The following is a 21,738-nucleotide window of genomic DNA, read 5'->3' as shown; positions in this document are numbered from 1 at the left end:
CCGCTAATGCGTTGCTCTTGCCCGCAAAGTTCGAGGTTCGTCTCGCGTGCCGACGCCGTGAGCGGAGTTAGGCCTAGTGACGACTCCGAGCAGTAGACGCGCCGGCCACGGTGCCCGATGTTTCAAAGTACGTAATGCGTGGTCGCGAGTACAAAGAGTCGTCCTGCGATCATCTTCGTCACGACGTCCGAAGTGCGCGTAAGCAGAACCTCCAACCACGGATCCTACGAGTCAACGCTAGAGAGTCGGTCCGAGACGCGCGTTTGTGATGTTCGCTACGAGTGCGGCGCGCCATTGTAATCCCACCGAGCTTCCGCTAGTAGCTCCAAACTAAAACGTAGTTCTTGTTCAAAGTTATCATCGAGCCGTGAACACAGCGATTGCGAACACGCAACGAAGTAGCGCGACTTTCGACAGCCGTGAGCTCGAGACGCACGAGCTGCAGACGACGATCTTCCGGAGCGAGCATCGGACCAATGGCGAGGTGCGCTGGGGCAACATGGCGGACGCGGCCAATCGGAGGGCTCGAAACGACCTTCGAACATTTGCTTTTTGTGCGCTTGTTTTCGAAGGGAGGAGCCAGTTGCGGCGGGGAATTTGAAGACGGAGAAATGCGCTTTCCGATGAGCCCAAGATATCGGCGCCCGGTGGCGTCGTTGCGGAGCTATGATTTTTTGAAGATCAGTGTTTTTTTGCGATTTCCCCAATAATTTTCGCCACCTCGGCAGGCGCAACAATTTTTTTATAGCACTTCTACGCGGTTTTCGGTGAAGATATTTTGGAATCGTATATAAAAAGGGCTACAGAAACTGAAAATATGATTTTCAAAAAATCGATTTTTTTGCCATTTTTCGCGATACGAAAGCCGCGTCCCCCCTTAAATGCGTAGTTATGAGGCGTTCCCGGCAGGTACGCATTAACGAGGTTCCACTGTATGTGAATGTGGTACAGACTGTTGAGCCTGTTTTTGCGGTCACGAGTGTGGAGAGCAGAGAAAAACGTGCCTGTGGTATGGCCACCCACCTTTCCCTTGAAGAGGTGTTTGTTGTGGTACATGGAGTTGCGGTAAGTGGCTGTGCGCACCTCATCCTTGAGCATCTCCTCGTGGATGCCAAAATGGGCGTACGAGTCAAAGTAGTAGTCCTTGGAGGTCATCTCCTCGGGAAGGAAGGTAGTGAGGCCAGTCATTTCCTTCTGGCATCGCCAACAGTAGATGGCGCCCGAGGGGCCCGCCGCCGCCGCCTCCTCGCCTCGCCCTCCACCGGGAGGTGCCTCATTCACGTGGTTCTGCTCAAGCTTGTGTGGAGTCACCTGCATTGGGAAGACACCTCCGGTGAGACAGGGCACCAGGGTCAATTTCAATTGATGTCGCACTACAGTAAAAAAACAAAAACAAATAACGTTCTGCACACCCACCCACACGGGTAGCCACCTGGATTTGCACTGTAGGCAGTCCGGATGTTCGCCGAACTTAAGGGACACACTAATCCTGTACAAGTCTAACGACAAAATGGAAAGGGAAATAATGGAAGCCTTCTTCATTGCTAGAAGTGACAAATGCGTAAGCATGCCTCCGCTGACTTTACTTCCTAAGGAGCTGCAATTTTTAGATGGTTTTGTGTAATCCAACCTAGTCGTTATGTTGGACAGTGCGTTATTCCAGCTGCCAGTCTGTGCGCATGCTTTTGCTGATCATTGTTTGATTTCTTTTCACTATCAACTGTATGTTTGGCGTATTCACTGTAGTTTTTCTACGTACGGTATCCTTTTGTTGCTTTTTTGTTGATTTTTTGTAGTGCTTTATGAGCACGTGTCAGGCTGATGTCTATTCATATTGTGCTGCTTTGGCCTTCCCTTTCACAGTTGAAGTTTTGCGCCCGTCCTGTGTACTCCTCTTCGTCTGTGTTTTTTCGCGCAACCCAATTATGTGTTCAAGACTGCACCAACTAGCCCAAACGAAAGCTTTACTCAAACAGTAAGTCTGCCACTTTTTAGTGGATATTCTTATTAACGTGCAACCAGGAAATGTTGCTCAGATGTAAACAAGAAGACCAAAAGTCAGAGAGCAGGCATCAATGAGGCTGTTTACACGAAACGGCCCGTGTCACTGCAACACACAAGATGTGCATGGTAGTGAAGAATTAGTAACAATGAGCCCATGACGCCCACGATTTCCGAGTGACAGATGTCAAAACGCTATTCCGTCCTTGTTTTTGAGAGGCGAAGAGGCTGACAGCCCCGACAGACCCCTTCTCCCTGTGGTATTATCACTCAGTGGATCTGCCACTGGCAGGGGGCTATTTTAAATTGGCTTCCATGATTCGAGAGTATTATGGTTCTAAGAGTACCGAGGACTAGTTAGACTACGTACCATTTATTTCCCATTAATATACACAGATTATTATTGTGATAGCAATTATACGGACACTCGAGATGCATTTTCGCCATCGCGTTCTATATGAAGTGCAAATCAATCACATAGCCCCACGCGTCATATGTTCTCTGTGAAAGCAAAAACATGCGAAGGCTGCAGATGGGAGCGGCTCAAGCAGAAATGAAACGCACCGGCTGGCTCTGTCGGGCAAAGGAGCATGAAAGGGGGCTGCGATGCTTGGGCAGCAACTGCCAACTTTGATCAAAAGAGCGTGGTCATGCGCACATCTCAACAGACACTAGTAGATAGCTCCTATTTGTAAAAAGCGTGAAAAAAAAACCACAACACAAAGATATGAAGGGAACAGGACGATGCGCTACTAGCAACTGAAGTTTAATCAAGAGATTTTTCGCGCTTTCTAGAAATACAAATTTGCACCAACTCTCCCAACTGTCCCCGCTAGATAGCTCCTACTCTTGTACTTGCTGTGCCCTCGCCGCTAACTTTGTGCTAAGGCGAAGACCGCTTCGTCCACTGGAGTGTCCGTACCCCCTTATGCCAGGCATTTTGCAGGGTTACACGAGATCAGATAGCAATGCTTGTCAAAAGTAAGCACCACCTAACATTGATTATTTCATGGTGATAAGAACAGTATAAATACCTAGAAAAAAGGCTTAAGCCTCAGAGATTTTCATTGTGTATCTACCGTATCGGAGGTGGCAGTTTAAGTCCAGTCCAAAATAGGTCTGCTCAAAGAATTCTGCCCCACAAACAATGCAGTGAATGAGTATAAGCTAGACAAAGACGTTTATGCATCAAGGAATTCTTTTTTGATAAGGCAGACACAGAAGACGTAAACAATGACTCTGTGTGACTGCCAAGCAATTGGACACCAGATAGAGAACAATGCCAAGAACTAGATCCATACATAACACTAGTCACAAGGGAAATTCTGAGCACAAGTAGACAGAGTTGAAGGCCAAAGAACTTAACGGGACCCTGAAACGGTTTTTTCAAGTTTCGTCAGCGTTTAGGCTAGAGCATCATCAAATCATTCGCACCACAAATTAAGCGACGCACCGTGTATCAAGGCCGCTACGGACCAAGTAAAACTATACCCTCCTTCTCACCACTGCCTTGCCTCCTCAACTCATGAGACATGCTGGCGATCGCAGCGCTCTCATGAGCGCACTTGACGGTTTGAGCTTTGCCCAGTCATGGCCTCCGATACTGCGCGCCAACAGGCTGCGCGCAATCTCGGAGGCCATGGCCCAGTGCGGCCAGCAGCACGCCAGAGCGCGGCAACAGACGAAGCTCGCAGAGTGGTTGATATCTTCTCCGACAAGTGCCACCACACTACCAGCCGATCTTACTTTATATTCTCCTGTACGGCGACAACCTGCAAAAGCATGCGGAGAAACAAAAAGAATTCAAGAATGATCACCGATAAGTGTAAGCTCGGGCAATGCGGTTGTGTCTTCAGGGGTGAAGTTACAGCCGCAGACACGTGGATCATGGCGTTGACCGGATAGCGAAAGTGCAACGCTCATTGAAGTGACGAGCTGAAGCAATTCCACTCGCCAGATGCCTCACAAACATTAAACGATGTTGCAGCTTTATAAGTCACCATTTGCTAGATATGTGGTACACAGCACAGCTAGAGCAATTCATTGTGTCCAAGAAAAGAAACCTCGAGATCAACACTGTCGCTCAGCTCATGTTAACACGGAGCACATAAGACAGGCAGACGACGCTCGTTCCCCATAGGAGGTTCAGTGATGTGGACTGGACATATCCAATCAGATCCGTCGCTGGGTGCTACGTGTATTGGAACATGTCTATGTGTAAAAGGCGCAAGAAGTTGAAAACTCGTTCGGCTGAGCTGCTGCGGCCTGTAGCGATTCACATGTTTAGTCTTGTAATAAATTACGCAGTTGACCCTGAGAGCTTAAAGGGACACTAAAGGCAAATAACAATTTATGTCAGAGTGAAAGCTCAATGACGTCTAAAACGGCAATATTATCAACAGCAGTGTTCTACTTACCGAGAAATTAAGCTAAATGTAACGATGAGCGCCACAAGCGGCACATTTTGGAAATGATCTCGATAACGTGAGAGAGTTCGACTACAATTAATCACTCGGAATCAAACTAGCTGCAATAAAAAAAGAACCTTCCGTGCATCAAGAGAAGTAATAAAATGCTGCCTGTTCGTTTCTGTTTGATTCATAGAAAAAAGCACCTCTTTGGCGTTGCCACGGGGAACGGAGCGCGTGGTTCAAAGGTTCCATTTTAGCCGAACTGCGCTTCGCCCGGCACCCTGCTTCACTCATGCGGTCGTGTCTCAGTGGTAGTTTCGGAATCGCGTACTGCCGTGTGTGTTTTGCGCGCTCGTGAAAGTCACTGTGATAGAAAGTTCGACAAAATGCCGCATGCATGTGATGTTGCCGAATGCCCGAATGGCGCACGCCGCCGCGCAGTAAAGGCGGGTAACGTTGGGCACGGCAGCAGTGACGTGAGAAAGACTGCTTTCAGGCGGGTGATTTGAAGTGCGGTAACGCGATGCGGACCACTAAAACGTGATTTTATTTCAAAATCAGCACTTCCTTGGCACAAAAGTAGCACTACGAGGTTTCTGGACTTTTATTTCAACCAGCAACGTCGACTTAATATTTGCCTTTAGTGTCCCTTTAAAGCAGTCTTCAAACGATTCTTAGGACTTGCTTTACCGGCTCAATGCATTGATACAAAATCGTCGAAACCGTTTCAGCGTCCCTTTAATATGCATAAGATATCGTTTACAAGTGGGTGCTTCCAAACGGGCCAATGTACAAATCATCGGCTGTGGGACTATGCTTACTAGCTCAATACCCGGCCATTTGGTATGTTATTGTAAAAATTGCAGATGTCAGCCAATTTTTGACAAGTGCATGCTCATAAGGTGCTATAATGAAATCGTTGGGTCGCCCGCCACAGCAAAGTTCGTTGACGTCACCGTTGGCAATTACACTGCACAGTTCAACGTTGACTCTGTTGTCGAGCTGTGTGCCGTTTTGAGAGACTTTCCTGCGTTTCCTGCCACACTCGACGAAGTCAACGTTGCTGCTCACCGGTGCTGGAGGACAGCCACTGCGTGTGCTAGGGTCGCATTTGGCACGACTCTGGTGGCGGGGGAGAACAAGCTCTCAGTGCCTGTACGTGATCGAATCTATTACCGTGCCTCTTCTGCGACTGCCAGCACTAGGAGCCCCCCAAGTAGTTCGATTACTTGACGAACTCCAAATTCCGAAAGCAACGTTACACGCCAAGCTCTTTTAGGGTTAGGCTACTCTCAAGGACGAGTACATCACCCAGCTGAAACCTGATGCCATGCGTTTCTCCCCAAGTCTCCCTCACAGGATTCCAAACCTACTGAGCGAGGTCGTCCGCCACGAGCTGAACAAATTGGACAGCTCTCGCCAGTCAGCTCCAATGACCACTAAATGGTACAACGGTAATTTACGCATGTAATTCGATTGCCTAACATCTTCTTTTTGTCTCTGAAAGACTGCAAAAATGACATCTTGGTGCATGCTCAGCGCAAATTACACGATTCCTGCCGAAATGCAGCAGGATTTAGCAGGTTTAACCTCTTGGCGCAGTTTGGCACTGCAATCAGAGGCCTGCGCTCGCCTCCATCATTTCTGCCTGCAACTGTTATGGCGAGCGGCACTACGGATTTTTGCGGTCAGCAGCAATGGAGTGACTTGACTGCATGATTAAAATATTAAATTTAATGATATCAGTGGATTGACCTATGCTAAAATTATTCCCAGCCATCAGTGTAAACAACCAACAAATAAAAAATAGGTGCTTCAAAAGTGTTGGCTCCTTATTACATTAAACAGGCATCACATGTACATGGCAAAGCAATCATCGAAAGCACTGGCACAGCATTTTAACGTGGCAGATCACCAACTTCGACAATCTCAAACTTCATATACTTCCATCAAATTTCCGGTCCCCGAGAAATAGAAAATATACAACGAATATACAATGAAAACTAGTGAGACTTAAAGGGTTACCGACACACATTTTCTAAGGGGACTTTACTCTGCCATTCAAGTCTTTTTTTTTTTTTTAGAGATGGCTCTGTGCAAGACTGAAGCTCAGTAAACGCTGATGATTTATTTTCACATGGCACACCTACAGACATTGACACCAGTGCAACGTCAAGCACGAAAACATTCAAAATGGTTGCTTGTACGTCACCAACAGAGCCAGGAATGGAGCGGCCATGGAAATGTCACGGTGTCGTGCGAGCATGTGACGAGAAGCTCATACCGTGTTGTGACGTCAGGGTAGAGTAGGAACTTACACTAGCTTTTAAAGACGCACTGCAATTTTTTCAGGGCGCACTTATGCTTAGCAGTACATTTCCTAGGCTCTTGAGGGCTTGGCTGTCATTTGATGAAAAAAAAATTGGAACTGATAATTTTCCTATCAGTACCCCTTTAAGCCTTTCTTCTAGGAATTTCTAACCATTTTTATCATCGTGAAATTATCATTGTTAGGCAGGCAATTGGCTTTATTTGCGACTGTTACTTACCTAAAAATGCGAATTTTGAACAAGAAGCAACAAAGGCAATACGTATTTCCAGGAACGGACAAGCAAAAAGTTTGAATTAGCTAAATTTGGTGAGATGGGGAATATTGAATAAAGCGGCTTTGGAATATCCAAAAATTTAAGACCAGTTTGTATTATCTACTGCATGTTCCTGGAGATTCCCACAGTGTTTGGTGCTGCCCATGGCTCTCAAATGTGCTTTTGCACAACACTATTGCTTGGCAAAGACAAAGCATCTGCAACGCTTTTGTTATGGTAAATAAAGGTGCAGGACCTTAAAGCCATAGAAGAAGTCCTTGCAAGCATCAGAGTGCCACACACTGCAATCAGCGAAAGGTCACAGTGCGCCATGAAACACCTTGTGCATCATGACATATAGATAGCCTCTGTGAAACAAAACCAAAACTGGTTACACAAAATTATGTATGGCACTCTGAGACTCAATGATACTTGTATGGGTTCTCAGACCTTTATTCAGTGCAGTAACTGAACAGTTAAAGATATCATGTCAGCTCATGGTCAAAAAAACGTTTCAGCCATGACAATGGGGCCTTCAGATCAGGCAACAGGGCTGCCTGATAGATGGCATTTTTACTTGTGATGGAACCGGTAGTTTGCGCAAGAGTAGGTGCTCACCTGGGGGCCGTTCACAGAGCTGGAGCCTAATCGCATCTCCTAGAAAGAGGAAGCAAAAAGTGCGCCTAGGCTATGGTCAACCCTCATCATGACTGCAGTAGCAAAATGCACACAAGATGACAGGAACAGACAGTAAGCAGACTCTGCTTAAGACGTTTTGGTCGACCACTGGTTATTATGTGCTGATAAAAGAAACCCTTCTACATCAACGTCATCTAGCTGGTAGCCCTACAAACATGCTTTGCTTACGAGGTAAGATGCTGGCAACAATTCACCAAGAACTAGAACAGCAGCAGCAAAGCTTTCATAACGAGAAATCTGCCCAAGTTTCCTTAGTGCAACTGACAGGTGGACCTCGCCTTTCAAAGCAGTATATTGTCAAAGTGCGTCGTCCCAGCTAGTGAAGCATGAACAAAGCAGTGGGGAACCCCCCTTCAATACCAAAGTGAAGCTATGCCATACAAAACACTTGCGTTTACCGGTTATTCTGCATCAGTGACTGGACACGGAGATTCGTTAAGCCTTCCTCATTTGTCACAATCAGCACACCTTGCTAAGAGATTCTCAGGAACTGGAAAATACCTGACAAAAGTACCTTGAACTGGCAACAATTGTTGAATCAGTGAGCTCCAAAATCCTAAAGCCCTGTCCCACATATTCAAATGTTTCCACCTGAGCTTGGCCTTTAAAAAGTCACAGTTTCATCGCAAGGGCGAAGCAACGAATGCGATAGCAACAAATTGTAGTGTTACACGAAGTGAGGCTGGCAGCTAACTGTTTTGTACGTGATCTCGCGCAACTACAAAACGATGGTGTAAGAAAATACGGCCGCTCCAGGGAACGATGCTCTCCGCATAGTCACTTCGCGCAGCACGTAGAAGGGTATACCAGCCGCCCGCTGTGATGGCTTTCGAGATAGCGTGAATGCCGGCGATCGCCACCGCGCCCTTAGATTCAAAGCTGCTTCTCGCGCGACACTTCCCCCCCCTCTTGAGTCTTTTAAGGCCTGTTAAAGACGGGCAGGGCATTTCTTATCTGCTTCGAGGGCAGGCCCCCCGAGCAGGGTGATGTTATCGTATGCACCCTCCGAGCGATTGTTTGAACTCTGCTTCAGCCGCATTGGTCGCCTCCGCTTGCGCGCTTTTACCAGCGGTAGAACATACAATGCACGGGGGGGATCTTATCAATTTGGACTTCATACCGAAAGGGCATGACAGCAAAAACTTGTCAAGACTGTCCATATAATTGCTATCGCAATAAAAGTAGAATGCAATAGTGTGACCAGGCCCAGTTTGCACCATCTTCTCATTCGATAGCCAGTCTTTGCTCGTTGGTGGACACCCACCCTGTCCCAGAAGGCAAGTACCATTGTGAATTTAGCCAAGTACCCAGTACATGTCCGTAAGGCCCACAAAGCTGCATACTTAGTTGATGGTGTTTCTGATGGTGATAACGATGCCCTTTGTGATGGGTGGGCCTCTAAACCACCCACTCATTGTACAATTCACATTGTGTGATGCCTGGTGAGATTCTGGCACACGACAGTGCATGTGTTAAGGTGATTCCTCACCCAACATGACGTCTGTATAGGGTCTTTTTCTGAAGCAGTTTCAAGCATAGGCTGGCAAACTCACTCAGGCTCGGATCAAGCCGTGAGATTGAGTCTGAGCGAGTAGTATTTCGGCTGAGGAAAGCTTTGGCAAGTCTGAGTCCTTCCAGTGAGTCATAAGGGTAACATATAGTCGAGTCCAAGTGCGCTCCACATTTTTTGACGACCTATGGTTCCAAGCACTGGCATGGCTCCGTGGTATAACACCTGACAGCTGCGTAGAAGACCTGGGTTAGTTTCTAGCTCGGACTGATATTTTTAATGCTTACGTCCATCGTGATTTTTTGCTCACAACCAACACTGCCGACAGTGGAATTTTTGTGACACTGGCTGTTTAACGCTCTTGCACTAATAATACTGGTGCTCATGGCACTGCCATCTCAAGCCTGCCGATTAGATTCTTCATACCTGAGGAGCACATATGGACTGCTGTAATTATGGCTCCTCTGCTACAGTCATATTTTGTACACACTTCTGTGTTTTACACTTGCAACACTGGCACTGTTTGTTTTTTTTATCATGGCAAAGGGCTGGCACTGGTGAAAGAGAAACATGGTGATGCTACCGAGGACTTCTGATGTGGAGCAATTTTTGGAGCTGCAAAATTTTCATTTTGGAGCAGTAAAAATTTCCACCTTGGAGAACTTTTGAGCAGGTAATTTTGCATCTGGGAGCACTCTGGAGCAGCTAACTTCACATCACGGAGTACACAGGAGAAGCAAGTTGCAGTTACATTCAAGCACTTGAATAATTATTACGGGGCTCTTACGAAGAGCTAGAAATACTTCGATTCATTGCAAAGCTCATGGAGAAAATCATCCGAGGAGAACTTCATATTTCACTCGATAATGCAAAAATAAGGGCGTCATGCAGTTGAGTGTTCTGGAATAACCTCTACGGCGATTATTTTCGACATTAGCAAATAAACAGAATACTAGACCAATAAAATTGTACTTTATGAAAGAACATTCGAAATACATCTATGTGGTTATCAGCAGACGTGGTAAACAAATGCCGCGACGTAGAGCAGTACGTGAATGCTGAAGAGTCACACTGTCCCCAATACATCCCCTTGAGGCCACTCCAAGGCGGATGAAAGGTTCTTTTTCTTCTCGATCGATTGTACTGCGGGGCACAACATGACGTGACTTAGCTGGCCTCACAAAGCCAACCTCCTCCGCCTCTCTCTTACCTCTTTCCGAGGCCTCTCTCACAGTGCTTCCAGACTATCGTTTGCGCATGCACCGGGTTGTCTTAAAGGGACACTAAAGAACAAAATGATTTTTCTCATATTAGTAAAGTACGCTTTCACGATACCAAAAAGTCCACGCTTGCTGCGAGAAGACGCTTAGTAAGCGAGAAAATGCGCAAAAACAAAATGTGGGTGGCGACGCCACCTTGAAGCTTCCGCACCATTCGTCGTGACGTCACATATTTTAACGGCGCCTGCTAGGGACTACGTAGTTGCTAATCGGTAAAAATGAAGTACATTGTCCTCTGAGGGGGCCATAGACTTTACCAAGTTTGGGGTAATTTTGTTGAGCCAATGGCGCCAAAATACGATAAATACAATTTGAAATCCGTGACGTCACGCGGGGAGATTTCGGCGCAAAATTTTAAAATATACTTTGAACTTGATTTTCTCCATTATTAATAAACCTATGATGGCAAAATTATTAACATTAGAGTTCTCAGAGTACAATTTATCAATCTAAACCAATTAATTGTTTCTCTTCAGTGTCCCTTTAAAGATGGAGATTCGCTTCAATCGAGCTTCCGTGAAAGCGCGATCAACGTGATATAACAAACTTCGTCTTCCTTTTAAGCGAAGCTGTACATAGCTAGGACATTCAATTGCATACACCAAAAACCCCCAAGTGCCTTCTAAAGAGCGGTGGAAAAAAGAAAATAAATAGATAAAAATTTGGCGAAGCTTGCACTAAGCACTAAGTGAGCAAAAGCCTTGAAACAGCGAAACTGGACGATTCTGAAGACTAATCTGGTTGCGTCTATGTTGTTTCTAGGCCTTAGATAGGTGATGAGGGTTGTTTCTAGGTTGTTGCTAGGCTTTAGCTAGGTGTTGCTAGGTTGTTTCTACGTTGATTCACAGCGCAGAGAGGTTCGAGTTAAACCGCACACAGCCACAGACATGACATGGATGTCCAATGACAGAAACTCGCACTGAAACCAAGCATTTGCACCTCTCATAGTTCTACGGACATGTCGTCGCTGGCCTAGGCCTTCCGTCGATTCGGGGTCTTCTCGCAGCTGCCATTGCCTTTCTCATTCTCTAGTGTTGGACTAACTGTTGCCTTCTTCCTTTTTAATGGACCAGTGCTGACTAGTGGGACATACCCAATTTCTGTGGCATATGCCCGTTTATGATGATGATAGTTTCTCGCCGTCGCCTTTCCTGTTTCCTAGTGTTTCCTTTTAATGCACCAGTGGTGAAGCAAGGCATGTTGTTGGGCTAGTCGGTGCATGGTTTTCATGAGGTTTTAAACTGCACGATGAATATGGGACAAAAACAGGAACACATATATACACACACTTGCGCTTGTGTGTGTATATGTGTTCCTGTTTTCGTCCTGTATTCATCGCGCAATTTAACCAATTTCTGTGGCACATACCTTACAGGCCACACTAATTACGGCTGCCTTATTCGTTGTTAAAAAACGCCTCACAGGGTCCCTTATGCATTTGCCTAAGACGACTCGAAGGCAAAAGCCATGCTCTTTTTATCCTCTACCAATGTATCGATCCTCCCCAGCAACCCTCTGGAAGCAGCTAACATGGTTTTGCACCACCTCCAGGATCGGAGGCATTGCAAGTTTTCTGCACCTCCCCTGGTTTTGACTGCCTCCCTGATCGGCTCAATGATCACGGAGGCAGTGCAAAGCGATGATGTCATGTGATGACGTCACGGTGCATAACGTCATGATTACGCCACAAGTTTTGGCGATCTATGACAACACAATTATGTCATCCCGTGACGATTTTTCGCGGCACTCGCAATGACGCCGCCGATTTTCTTGTGCAATGAGGCATTTAAATGACTTCTGTATTAATAGTGCCTTTTGAACGTTAACTGCCTGGCCGTTAACAACCTGGCCTAACATACCAAACAGGCCTCAACCATATCACCTCTGTGCCGTGTGCCGACAGCTTCGCTGATCATCCACCTCACAAAGTGGAAAGGCCCCTCAATATTTTTTTATTGCGATGGCAATTATACGGACACTCTCGATGGGTTTTTGTTGTTGCCGTCATTTTTCATATACAGTCCATATTGATAACACCCCCCCCCCCCGAATCGTATGTTCTATCCGTGAGTAAAAGCTCGCGAGCTCTGGTGACAAATGCGGCTGAAGCGAAGATGAAACGAGCTGGTCGTCTCCAGTGCGAGGCCTGCCATCAATTGCTCATCGAACGGAGAGGATGACACACTGCCCGACTTTCGCAAGAAGCATCAAGGGATGCCAGGGGAGGGGAGGGAGCGCGCGCTATCTCGAGGCATCAGGAGACTGCTCGTAAAGTTGCTGTGCTCTCAACACTTACTTCGCGTTTAAGAGAACTGACAGCATGAAAACCGCTTCTGTCTTCGGAGCGGCCGTATTCCCTTAAACCAACATTTCAGTGAGTTACACGAGATTGGATCCAAAAGGCTTAGCTGCCAGCCTTGTATAAGAATACAGTTTGTTGACATTGCATTCATTGCTTTGCCCTTACGTGAAAGTATGATTTTGTTTCAAGTTGTCTGCTACTGACCCTGGAAAGCGAGGGGCGGACGTGTAATATGGCGTAGCCACTTCACAGTGGGCCTTCCTACACCAGGGTCATCAGCGATGGGCCCGCGACTGACAGCTGCGCATATTAAAGCCAAATGGCAGATGCTCCAACCAGGAAGCATGCCTTTATTATAAATGAGATGACATTTTCAAAAAAGCAAGCGAAAAATTCGAACTGGCACCCTAGCACTCATGAGCTCGAAAGGGCAGGGTCTTTTGGGGGTATTTACCGCAAGAGTGATTACAAACCCGGATGTGCTGGTGGAAGGAATTACAAAAAGCTCTTCTGGATGAAGATCCATGGATAAAGTATATTTCAGGAAACCTGTCAATGCTTTCCCACCGTTCACGTACTCTTCCATGGACGCGAAGCACGGAAAATTCAATAATGTTCCATATATCTATTACTCTTGACGTTCCCAGATTTTGATTCCACAATGTAAAAAATAGAAGTGACAGATATTCTGGTGGAGTGCGTGCAGTAATTAGTGAAAACTGCTTTAATTACGTGTTGTGTAGCGTTTGAAACGAGCATCGGCAGCATTTCTGGAACAGACGACGTCCGCCCATGAATCGCCACCACACTTCCATGCTATACCGATTGGCCTAGATGTTACGAGCCTCTGTGGAGAGCGTGCTTTGCCATGGAGCCGACTTGCACAACAGAAGCTGCGTCGGGACCGAGCATGGGATGGTGGCATACTCGGGGCACACGCGTGAGCGCTATCTATTAAAGGGGTACTGACACAAAATTTCGCGGCCGAGATAGCCTGCTGGATCGATTCCCGTGTACGTGTGTGTACCATCTGCAAAATATCGACAGCGAATAAAGCTTGGATGGTATTTTATATGAATTTTGAAGTTCGCGAGCGCGATCCAGCATTATAGGCCGCGTCTGGTGCATTGACACCCTCGGAGGTGACCCGAGGTGACCCCCCTACTTCCCCTACATAAACTTTTCAGCCGGTACAAGTTATGATGACGTCGTAGCCGCCATTTCTGTTTTGACGCGCTTCCCGACGAATCGCTCCTCGCCAGCGGGTCAAACCTGAAGTGATTCGCCACATAGAAAATTCCTTCCATCCCCGCCACAAGAAAATCGTCGCCATCAGATGACAATGAGCCCGACGACGACAGACCGCGCGGAAATGCGTCACTGTTCTGTGTGCTCACGTGACCGAGTGTTTCACTCGCTAGGTGGTGATAGGTGCACCCGGCGGCTTGTCGTTTTTGGAGCTCTGTCAAACTGAAACTGAGGCTGTGTCGGTAATGAGGAGCTTGTAATTAATTATCTGTCACGCGCTGCAGCAAACGATGTGCCGTGTTACGACTAACAGGCCCCCAGCAACACATTGCAGCAAAAAAACGCGGGGCGAAAATTTTTGTGTCAGGGCTCCTTTAAGTGGAATATTTTTTGGTTCGTGGTTGCGACTTTCGCGGTCCCAAGATCAAGCTGCACATGTTTTGATGCGTTGGCGTGGATATTGCCGGTGACAGACGCCCCCAAACCAGAGACTCTGGCGCAATTTGGCACAATTTCCGTCGATATTATCAGGATGGCGCAGTAGATCTTATTTGGTGCACTTTGGCACAGGAGTGGAATCGCTGCCAAAGTGAATAAGTGTGGCTTCGCAGCAATGCAGACTTCCCCTGACAAGATGGTTTTATGGCACAACAGCACCATGCAGCAGTGAAACAATCGTTTAGGCAGGTTACATGCGGCACAAGACATTTATTGGTTCATTTCAAATACTTCCAAATTTTAAGTTAATGTCAAAGCGAATTCAACAAACGTAATATGCGCTTGCATATTTTGCACAGGCCTATCAAAAGGCAACTGCCAGAAACAAGTTGAACGAAACGGTACTGACAAAATTCAAGGACATTTAAAGGGGCCCTGCACCCTCAATTACGCACGTTGTTTTGATCGGCCGTTTGCTTTCTATGGGTCTTGATGACTGCTGTGGCACCAACTAAAGCGGCGAGAACGAAGCGTTTTATATTTTAATTTTCTTCCGAAATGGGCTTCCGCGCCGATTGCAGCGTCGTACAACGACAATTTCTGTTACAGGAAGTGAGGTAGCGTGCGTGACTTATGCTGTTTGTTTTGATTGGTGGGAAATAAATAATATATAGTACACGCTTGCGACACACTCAGTATGTGGAATTTACTCATTTTAATGTGTTTAATGCTCGTTACAGCTGCGAAAAGGACACCAATTTGTGCATCGATTGTAACTTATCAAACTGCGACACAGATGGCGCAGCCTTCATCAATACACTGTGCTTTGCATTTCTGTCTTACACAGATTTTCCATATGCTCGAGGTGTCTAGGTGTGTTTGCGTGTCAGCATACATTGATACAGTCATCTGCTAACTTGTGCGGCACAGAAGCCGTCAATAGGAGCGGCGCCCGCTTGCGACTGGAAGGCCACCATGTGCTGCGGGGTTCCGGTACGGCAAAATGTAAGTCGCGTTTTGATTGGAAGCAGACAAAACTCCAGTGACACGTCACTGTGCGAGTGAAATACGAAAGGGTATGCCAATTTCTGTCGTCTGCTTTTATTTTGAATTTGTAAGTTCAATAACTTCAGTTTCCGTGCGTCTATCTCCAAAATTCTTTTTGCATTCATCTCAGGACGATACAAGGAACGCGTTCCGATGTAAAAATCGGAGGGTAAAATATGGGTGCAGGGCCCCTTTAAGGACCTAAAAAAATTTAAGGGTTGTCAAGGCCTTAAAAATGCCATTTCAGAATTCCAGGGTTTTCAAGGGTTTCAAGGACTGCTACGAACCCTGTAATACTCTATACCACTAGTCATTTGCCTTCCATTCTTTTATTTGTCTTCAGCCAAGTACAGGTTCTACATGCTCCTACTCACATTGGGTTAGTTGTTTTTTTTTTGTTTTTAAACACACATCTAAAACTGTTCTTGCAACAGCGGGTGAAATGACCACACTTGCTCCTTGCTTCTTCTGCAGATGACAAGCACCTCCAGCGACTTCTGTTCTCGCTATTCCCCTCTCTATTTTCCTTTTTTTTTTCTTTATTTCTTCAGTGACGTCAAGAACCAGCCCTTATGTAACTAAACCTCACAGATTACCGTCTCATCTCTGTCGTAAAGAACCTGCACTAGGTGCTTGCGCGTCTATACAAGTGCTTATTGTTTCGTTTTCGGTGAGTACAGCTCTTAGTTGCCAAAGTTTACAGCTAGCTCAAATTGGGCGCGACAGAACAAATTTCACTCGACAGTATTTCAAGTATGACAACATTTCAAAGAAATCGACATGCCAGATTGAGGACAGCTAGCAGCCCATTGTGTCAGGTGATCATGGTGGAAACATGGAATGCCATTTGTAGCAGCACCACAAGGAGGGGTCAGACTTCCGACGGAGGCGAAATGCCAGAATATGCGTGTGCTTAGATACAGGTGCACATTAAAGAACCCCAGGCAGTCAAACTTGCAGTGATGCGACTGATCGAGGCAATTTTGGCACTGCTTTTGGAGCAGTTAGCAGTCCCACATTTTGAATGCAAATATCTGACTCTGACATGAAGCAGTAGTACCATGTTTAATAAAATGGATGTATGCACACGTGAATACACGTTCATTTATAAAATTCTAGAAGATGAAACTAACTTACTGCTCTTCGTTTGCTTGTGCCTGACCCTTAGTTTCTTCAGTAAAGTGACCATCGGTCACTTCACATTTGCACGCAATACAGCGCATATTTGTAATTAAATGAGGTTTCCTCCGATGCTGTCACAAACGAGTGCTTGAACTGTCTTAAAAGGCATGCCAAAACACGGCGCCAAGTACGGTCACTTCTCCAAAGCGCAACCCCCTCACCCCATCCGGCGAAGGCCCCAGTTGACACCAGCACGCTTGAACTAAGTGCTCGCGCAAGGCCTGGAAAGATCGAGAAGCGAGGCATGATTTCACAGATACGTCCGCCGCAACGAGACGAACACCCGGGAACTTTCTTGCCCTTTCCCCAAGCCTTCGCTGTGCTGTGAGCGGATAAGTCATGTGGATGAATCGCTAACCCAGGTGCAACCCAATATAAGCGCGCCGCGACGGGAGGTCAGTCGGTCAGTGAAGGAAGAAATGATGTACTGGCGCAGTGTGGTCCGGTCAGCCAGAGAAGATGCGTTGTGTTATGGCGTAGTGTTGTCAGTCGGTCTTGGAAGTGGTGAGAAATGACGCCGTGCTAGCACTGAAGTGTTGTCGAGAGGAGACCATCGAATGTCGAAAGGAAACGACTGGTCAGTGCTGTAGTCTACGACTTGCAAAGCCGGTGAATATGAAAAGACTTCAATTGTTCTCGAATATTCTCGAGTGCTTGTATTTGAGTGCAATTGATTGATTGTTTCCCCCATGGCCGTTAAACCATCCGAGTTATATAGTGAATTAACTAGCCATGCATGCTTGTTCTTGAGATGTTTGGACTGCTTTAACTGCGAACATACTTTTTGTTTGTGTTAACTCTTGGCTCTGACTCGGTCTCTGGACCCCAGCCGGCGTTTGCTGGCATGCTAAACGGGCCTAATCTCAAATTGTCAGTGCTTTCGGGGGGCCGATGCAGGAGCCCTTGGAATCTACCCGGCGACTGCATCCCGATAACGGGGTTGTGACAGATGCTTTAGTTACGGCATGGACGTGTAAGCTGCGTAAATATTCCACGCATCTTTTTTTTTCTTACAGAAAAAAAATATTCTGATGAAGTTCGTGCTTTCAGTGCAACTTAGGTCTATCTTACATAGTAAAGTAAAGGATGCCATGCTTCATGGAGAGAATAGTTGGACTACTGTTTTGTGGGCTGCTAACAAAATATGGGATTTGATAGTTAACTGGCCCTTTATGCCTAAAATATTCTCCAATGAAACTTGTCGTAATGAAAGGCTTTGTATCTGGTTTGACAAGTTCTTTAAAGGGATCATGAATCACTTTTCCAAGTAATGATCTAATGACCTCAGTATTGGAGTTTACTGCCTCCCGAATCGATTGCCGCAAAAATTTCTCGAATCCGTCAAGAATCAGCGGAGTTACGGGGGTTTGGCGCACGCTCCCAGCGCTTTCTCTCTTTTCTCGTGCCGACGAGCGTACTGGAAGCTAGACAGGGAGGAATGGCACGGGGGAACGAAATTACGTCAGCGCGTGTCATGAAACGTGATCGCTCTCCCGCTGTGATTCGCGTGCGCGAGTGCAGCTACCGTGTACTGAGGAGTGTGGCGCCGGCAAGTGGCGGCACCCCGCAGCAAGAAGCGCATCTGATCCGAACGCCGCTCTCTATTTACGTCGGCTATCGGCCAATAAGCATGCTATGTCCCTTGCGTCCCTATATTCCTGACACCAGAATATATATGCTGCAACTCTGTGTCTTCTCAGCAAAATTTCAAAGGCCTCTGCCGCGCATGGAATTGTTGATAAATCGCGACCACAAAGCCATGTTAAAACGAGAGCTCTGTATGACCACTTCTTGAAGTTAATTAGAACGAACAGTACTACCAATTTTTATGAAAAACAAAACACACACACACACATAGCGGTCTGTTCAAGCACATAAATGTTCTGCGCACTGCCTCTAGTATAAAAGGCTGCCATTTTACAAAAACTTGTAACTGCACCACTTTTCTCTAACGATACAGTTAGAAACTATATTTACTCGGTTTCACAATGCTATGCCACAGAATGAGATATAGTAGCAATCGGGGGCGGGCATTTCTTGACAGCGGTGCAGTCAGCCTTTTCAGCAGGGAACACTGCAATGACCGCTCAAATGATACCACAGTCCTGTCAAACTTTAGAAGGCAATGGCCACGCCTACGTTCCGAACCGGATGGCACTTCCTCGGCTGCCGCCCTTCAGTCCCCTCTCCCGTCTACCCAAGTTGTACCCAAATATAGAGACGTATAAGTAGACTGCTGGAAAAATTTTGTGCATAAAAACAATCATGAGATTTTTGCCAAAACTAGCAGGCTTCACCTCTTGGCAGTTTGGTGCAACTGGCACAGCTATCACATCACTGAAATTAATCTACGGCACGCCTGATATTCATATCCTCGTTCTGCCACGTGAAACACTGTATTACATTATTAGGTTGCATTGTTCTTGGGCAATTTCTGTAAGAAATTATGGCCTCCACAAGTTTTATTTTGCATTGGATGCATCCCCGTATCTGCAGACAGCATTCTTGGTGGTGTGCCAAGCCAGTCACAAACATCAGAGTTTCGCAGAATATCCCGAAAGCCCAAGAATACTGCCATAGCTGTATTTTCAACTTTTCCTCCCTCACCCTGTAGTCTAGTTCCATGTTTCTCTTGCAATAATTTCAGCGCTTCGATTTGCTACAAAAACAAGTTGAGGTTCATTGCCGAAATTTCTTACTGCTGTCACACTGCGTCTTCATGTAGCATCGCAGAAGCGGTGCTGTCGGAATCACAACTAACAGTTTAGATAACCAGCTTGTAAATTAATTTAGCTTGCTGTTCATTACCCCTGAGCAGCATCAACCTGTATGTGGACATGATGTGTGAAATTAGTTGTTGCCTCATTGAGGTGAAGGATGCTTAATTATTATGCAGACCATGTCGCTTGAAACAGTTCAGAAAGCTCATTCATACTTTCTGGCTTTTGTTTTGCAAATGAGTGCAATGATCCGCATGAAGTGAACATTACCGTTCGCTACGCGGCAGTTGATCGGACCAGCAGTTCACGCAAAGGAGGGTTACAAGAAATGTGCACATATGATCCAAGCATACCAACATCTGGACATTTGCCAAATCACTGCAAGTAGCATTATTATTTTGTTTTATTATTGGAATATGCCAAGCATGTTTTATGACAGACAGATTCATCTAAGCTCACCTGAAGCACAAAGCACATTTCTGTGAAATCACCTAGATTACTTTGTGGAGGCAGACATAACTTTCACAATATAGTGAAAAGGAGTTAGTGAATTGCAAACATACTCATTTCATTTGTAATACTTCGGTACACGCGTTCTAACTGCTGTGTCTAAGCCAAGCTGTAATAAATTTAGATCTATTTAACATAAATATTTTCTTAGCACCAGTTTCTTGGAGTACACCATGAAAACAATCTTTCTGTTCTGCATCACCCTTATCACAGTGAAGCTTCCATTCAGATGGGAGTTTGCCCATTCTAAGCTATATTATCCAAACTTTCTACGGCTGAGTTACCTTTTGGTAGTAATGAAAATTTCCACCTTCCGAGACTGCATCGCGAAAGAGCGGGAACACGTACGGTGGAAAGGCAAGCCTCGACAGCGCAGCGTCGAAGTCCTTGCAGTGACGTCATATCGCCTCAAGTCCCTGAACAATAACTTAGTAGCATCATTCGTGTCAGTGTACGGGCACTTTCTCTCTCGTGCGCTTTGCAGATTGCAAATGAAGTTAGTCGAGGTGAAAAGCTCGCGGAACGTGGCTCTTGGCCGGAAAGCGAGGCTTGCACAATTCTGCACGATGGCGCTGTGGTTCTAAGCGGTGCAGTGGGAAATTAATGTGAAAAAAAAAAATAACAATACGACAATGTAATCTACACAGCAATTTTCATGGCGTCCTTAAGTGTAAAAATATACGGAATCGGTAAGTGCTCTCCCTCCTGAAGGCAGCACCACTACAAACTTGGCAGCATTAAGAAATCGCTAGTTTTTCAAGCGTGACGCACTAGCTTTTCAGACAGCTGTGCAAGCGTCATGTTGTTTGTCCGCTTCTAGGTTGTTGACTTGATCAGTGTGTTGTAGACCGCGCTTGAGTCTGTCTGTATGGTGGCTCTGCATGCTTCGGTATGCTGGCCTAGAGCACTGCCCGGGCCCGGGCCGGCCCGAAAGCCCAGGCCTGGCCGTCCGAAGCATTTTCGAGCAGGCCCGGGCTGGGCTCGCTCATTAAGAGGCCTAAGTCGGGCCTTCGAGCACACGCGAACGTTATGCATTGCATGGTCTAAGGCATTCTGTGCCAAGCTGAAGTGACGCTTGCAAAGAGCTGGCTCTTAGTAAAGCTTAGCAAATAAAATGGAAAAACAGTTGTCCTATTTTTTTTCACCAGTATAGACTGGTTCGTTTATTTTATGCTGTATGCTCATGAATTCACCTGTGTGTGTGTGTGCGTGCGTGTGTGTATATATATATTCATATGCTCGATGACCTGATAGGACAAAATCGTACGATCAAAGTAAATACATGTGCACCAGCATAAAAATAACAGCACTAACAATGGGCCAGATTACGGTTGTTCCCATGGGAGGAATAAAGCTTTCGGTCTTTTATTTGGGGTTGACACATACGGTACACTTCATTTATATTCCCTGGTATTACGTGCCGAAACCACGATATGATTACGAGGCACGCCGTAGTGGGGATCGGATGAATTCCGACCACTTGAAGTTAATGTGCACCTAAAGATAAGTACGCGGCTGTTCTTGCGTTTCACCCCCATCGAAATGCGGCCACCGTGGCTGCGGCTAGGACGATTCCCGCAGATCCGCTGTTAAGGCGGGGGACAGACGGGTCCGATTTTCCATGCGATCCGACGGCCGACGCCGCGGTGGGAGAGAGGGAATGGTGGCTGTACGATGCTATGAAAGGTCACCATTCCGGTTGCCCCTCCGCCGTGTCGGACGTCGAATCGCATGAAAAATCGTACCGTCTGTCTCGCCCTTTAAAGCGGGGGACAGACGGGTCCGATTTTCCATGCGATCCGACG

At 46.4% G+C, this 21,738-nt stretch overlaps 1 protein-coding gene across 2 annotated transcripts in view; it reads right to left on the bottom strand.

Annotated features, from left to right (window-relative positions):
- The window catches only part of LOC119384093 (protein arginine N-methyltransferase 1), a 93,531-nt gene that overhangs the window by 69,873 nt on the left and 1,920 nt on the right, over positions 1–21,738 (bottom strand). Inside the window, exons 2-3 of one of the 2 annotated variants that reach the window (XM_037652384.2) lie at positions 7,616–7,654; positions 1,024–1,311 (exon numbers count right to left, since the gene is read on the bottom strand). In XM_037652384.2, the coding sequence (XP_037508312.1) occupies positions 1,024–1,311; positions 7,616–7,654 (327 nt within the window). The remainder of the gene's footprint in view (positions 1–1,023; positions 1,312–7,615; positions 7,655–21,738) is intronic. The other variant, XM_037652386.2, reaches the window with a different exon arrangement.

This window comes from Rhipicephalus sanguineus, chromosome 2 (assembly GCF_013339695.2).
Source record: "Rhipicephalus sanguineus isolate Rsan-2018 chromosome 2, BIME_Rsan_1.4, whole genome shotgun sequence".
In the NCBI taxonomy this organism is placed as follows: domain Eukaryota; kingdom Metazoa; phylum Arthropoda; class Arachnida; order Ixodida; family Ixodidae; genus Rhipicephalus; species Rhipicephalus sanguineus.
Note: the sequence above shows the minus strand (reverse complement) of the source record. Positions and strands in the feature narration are given on the sequence as shown.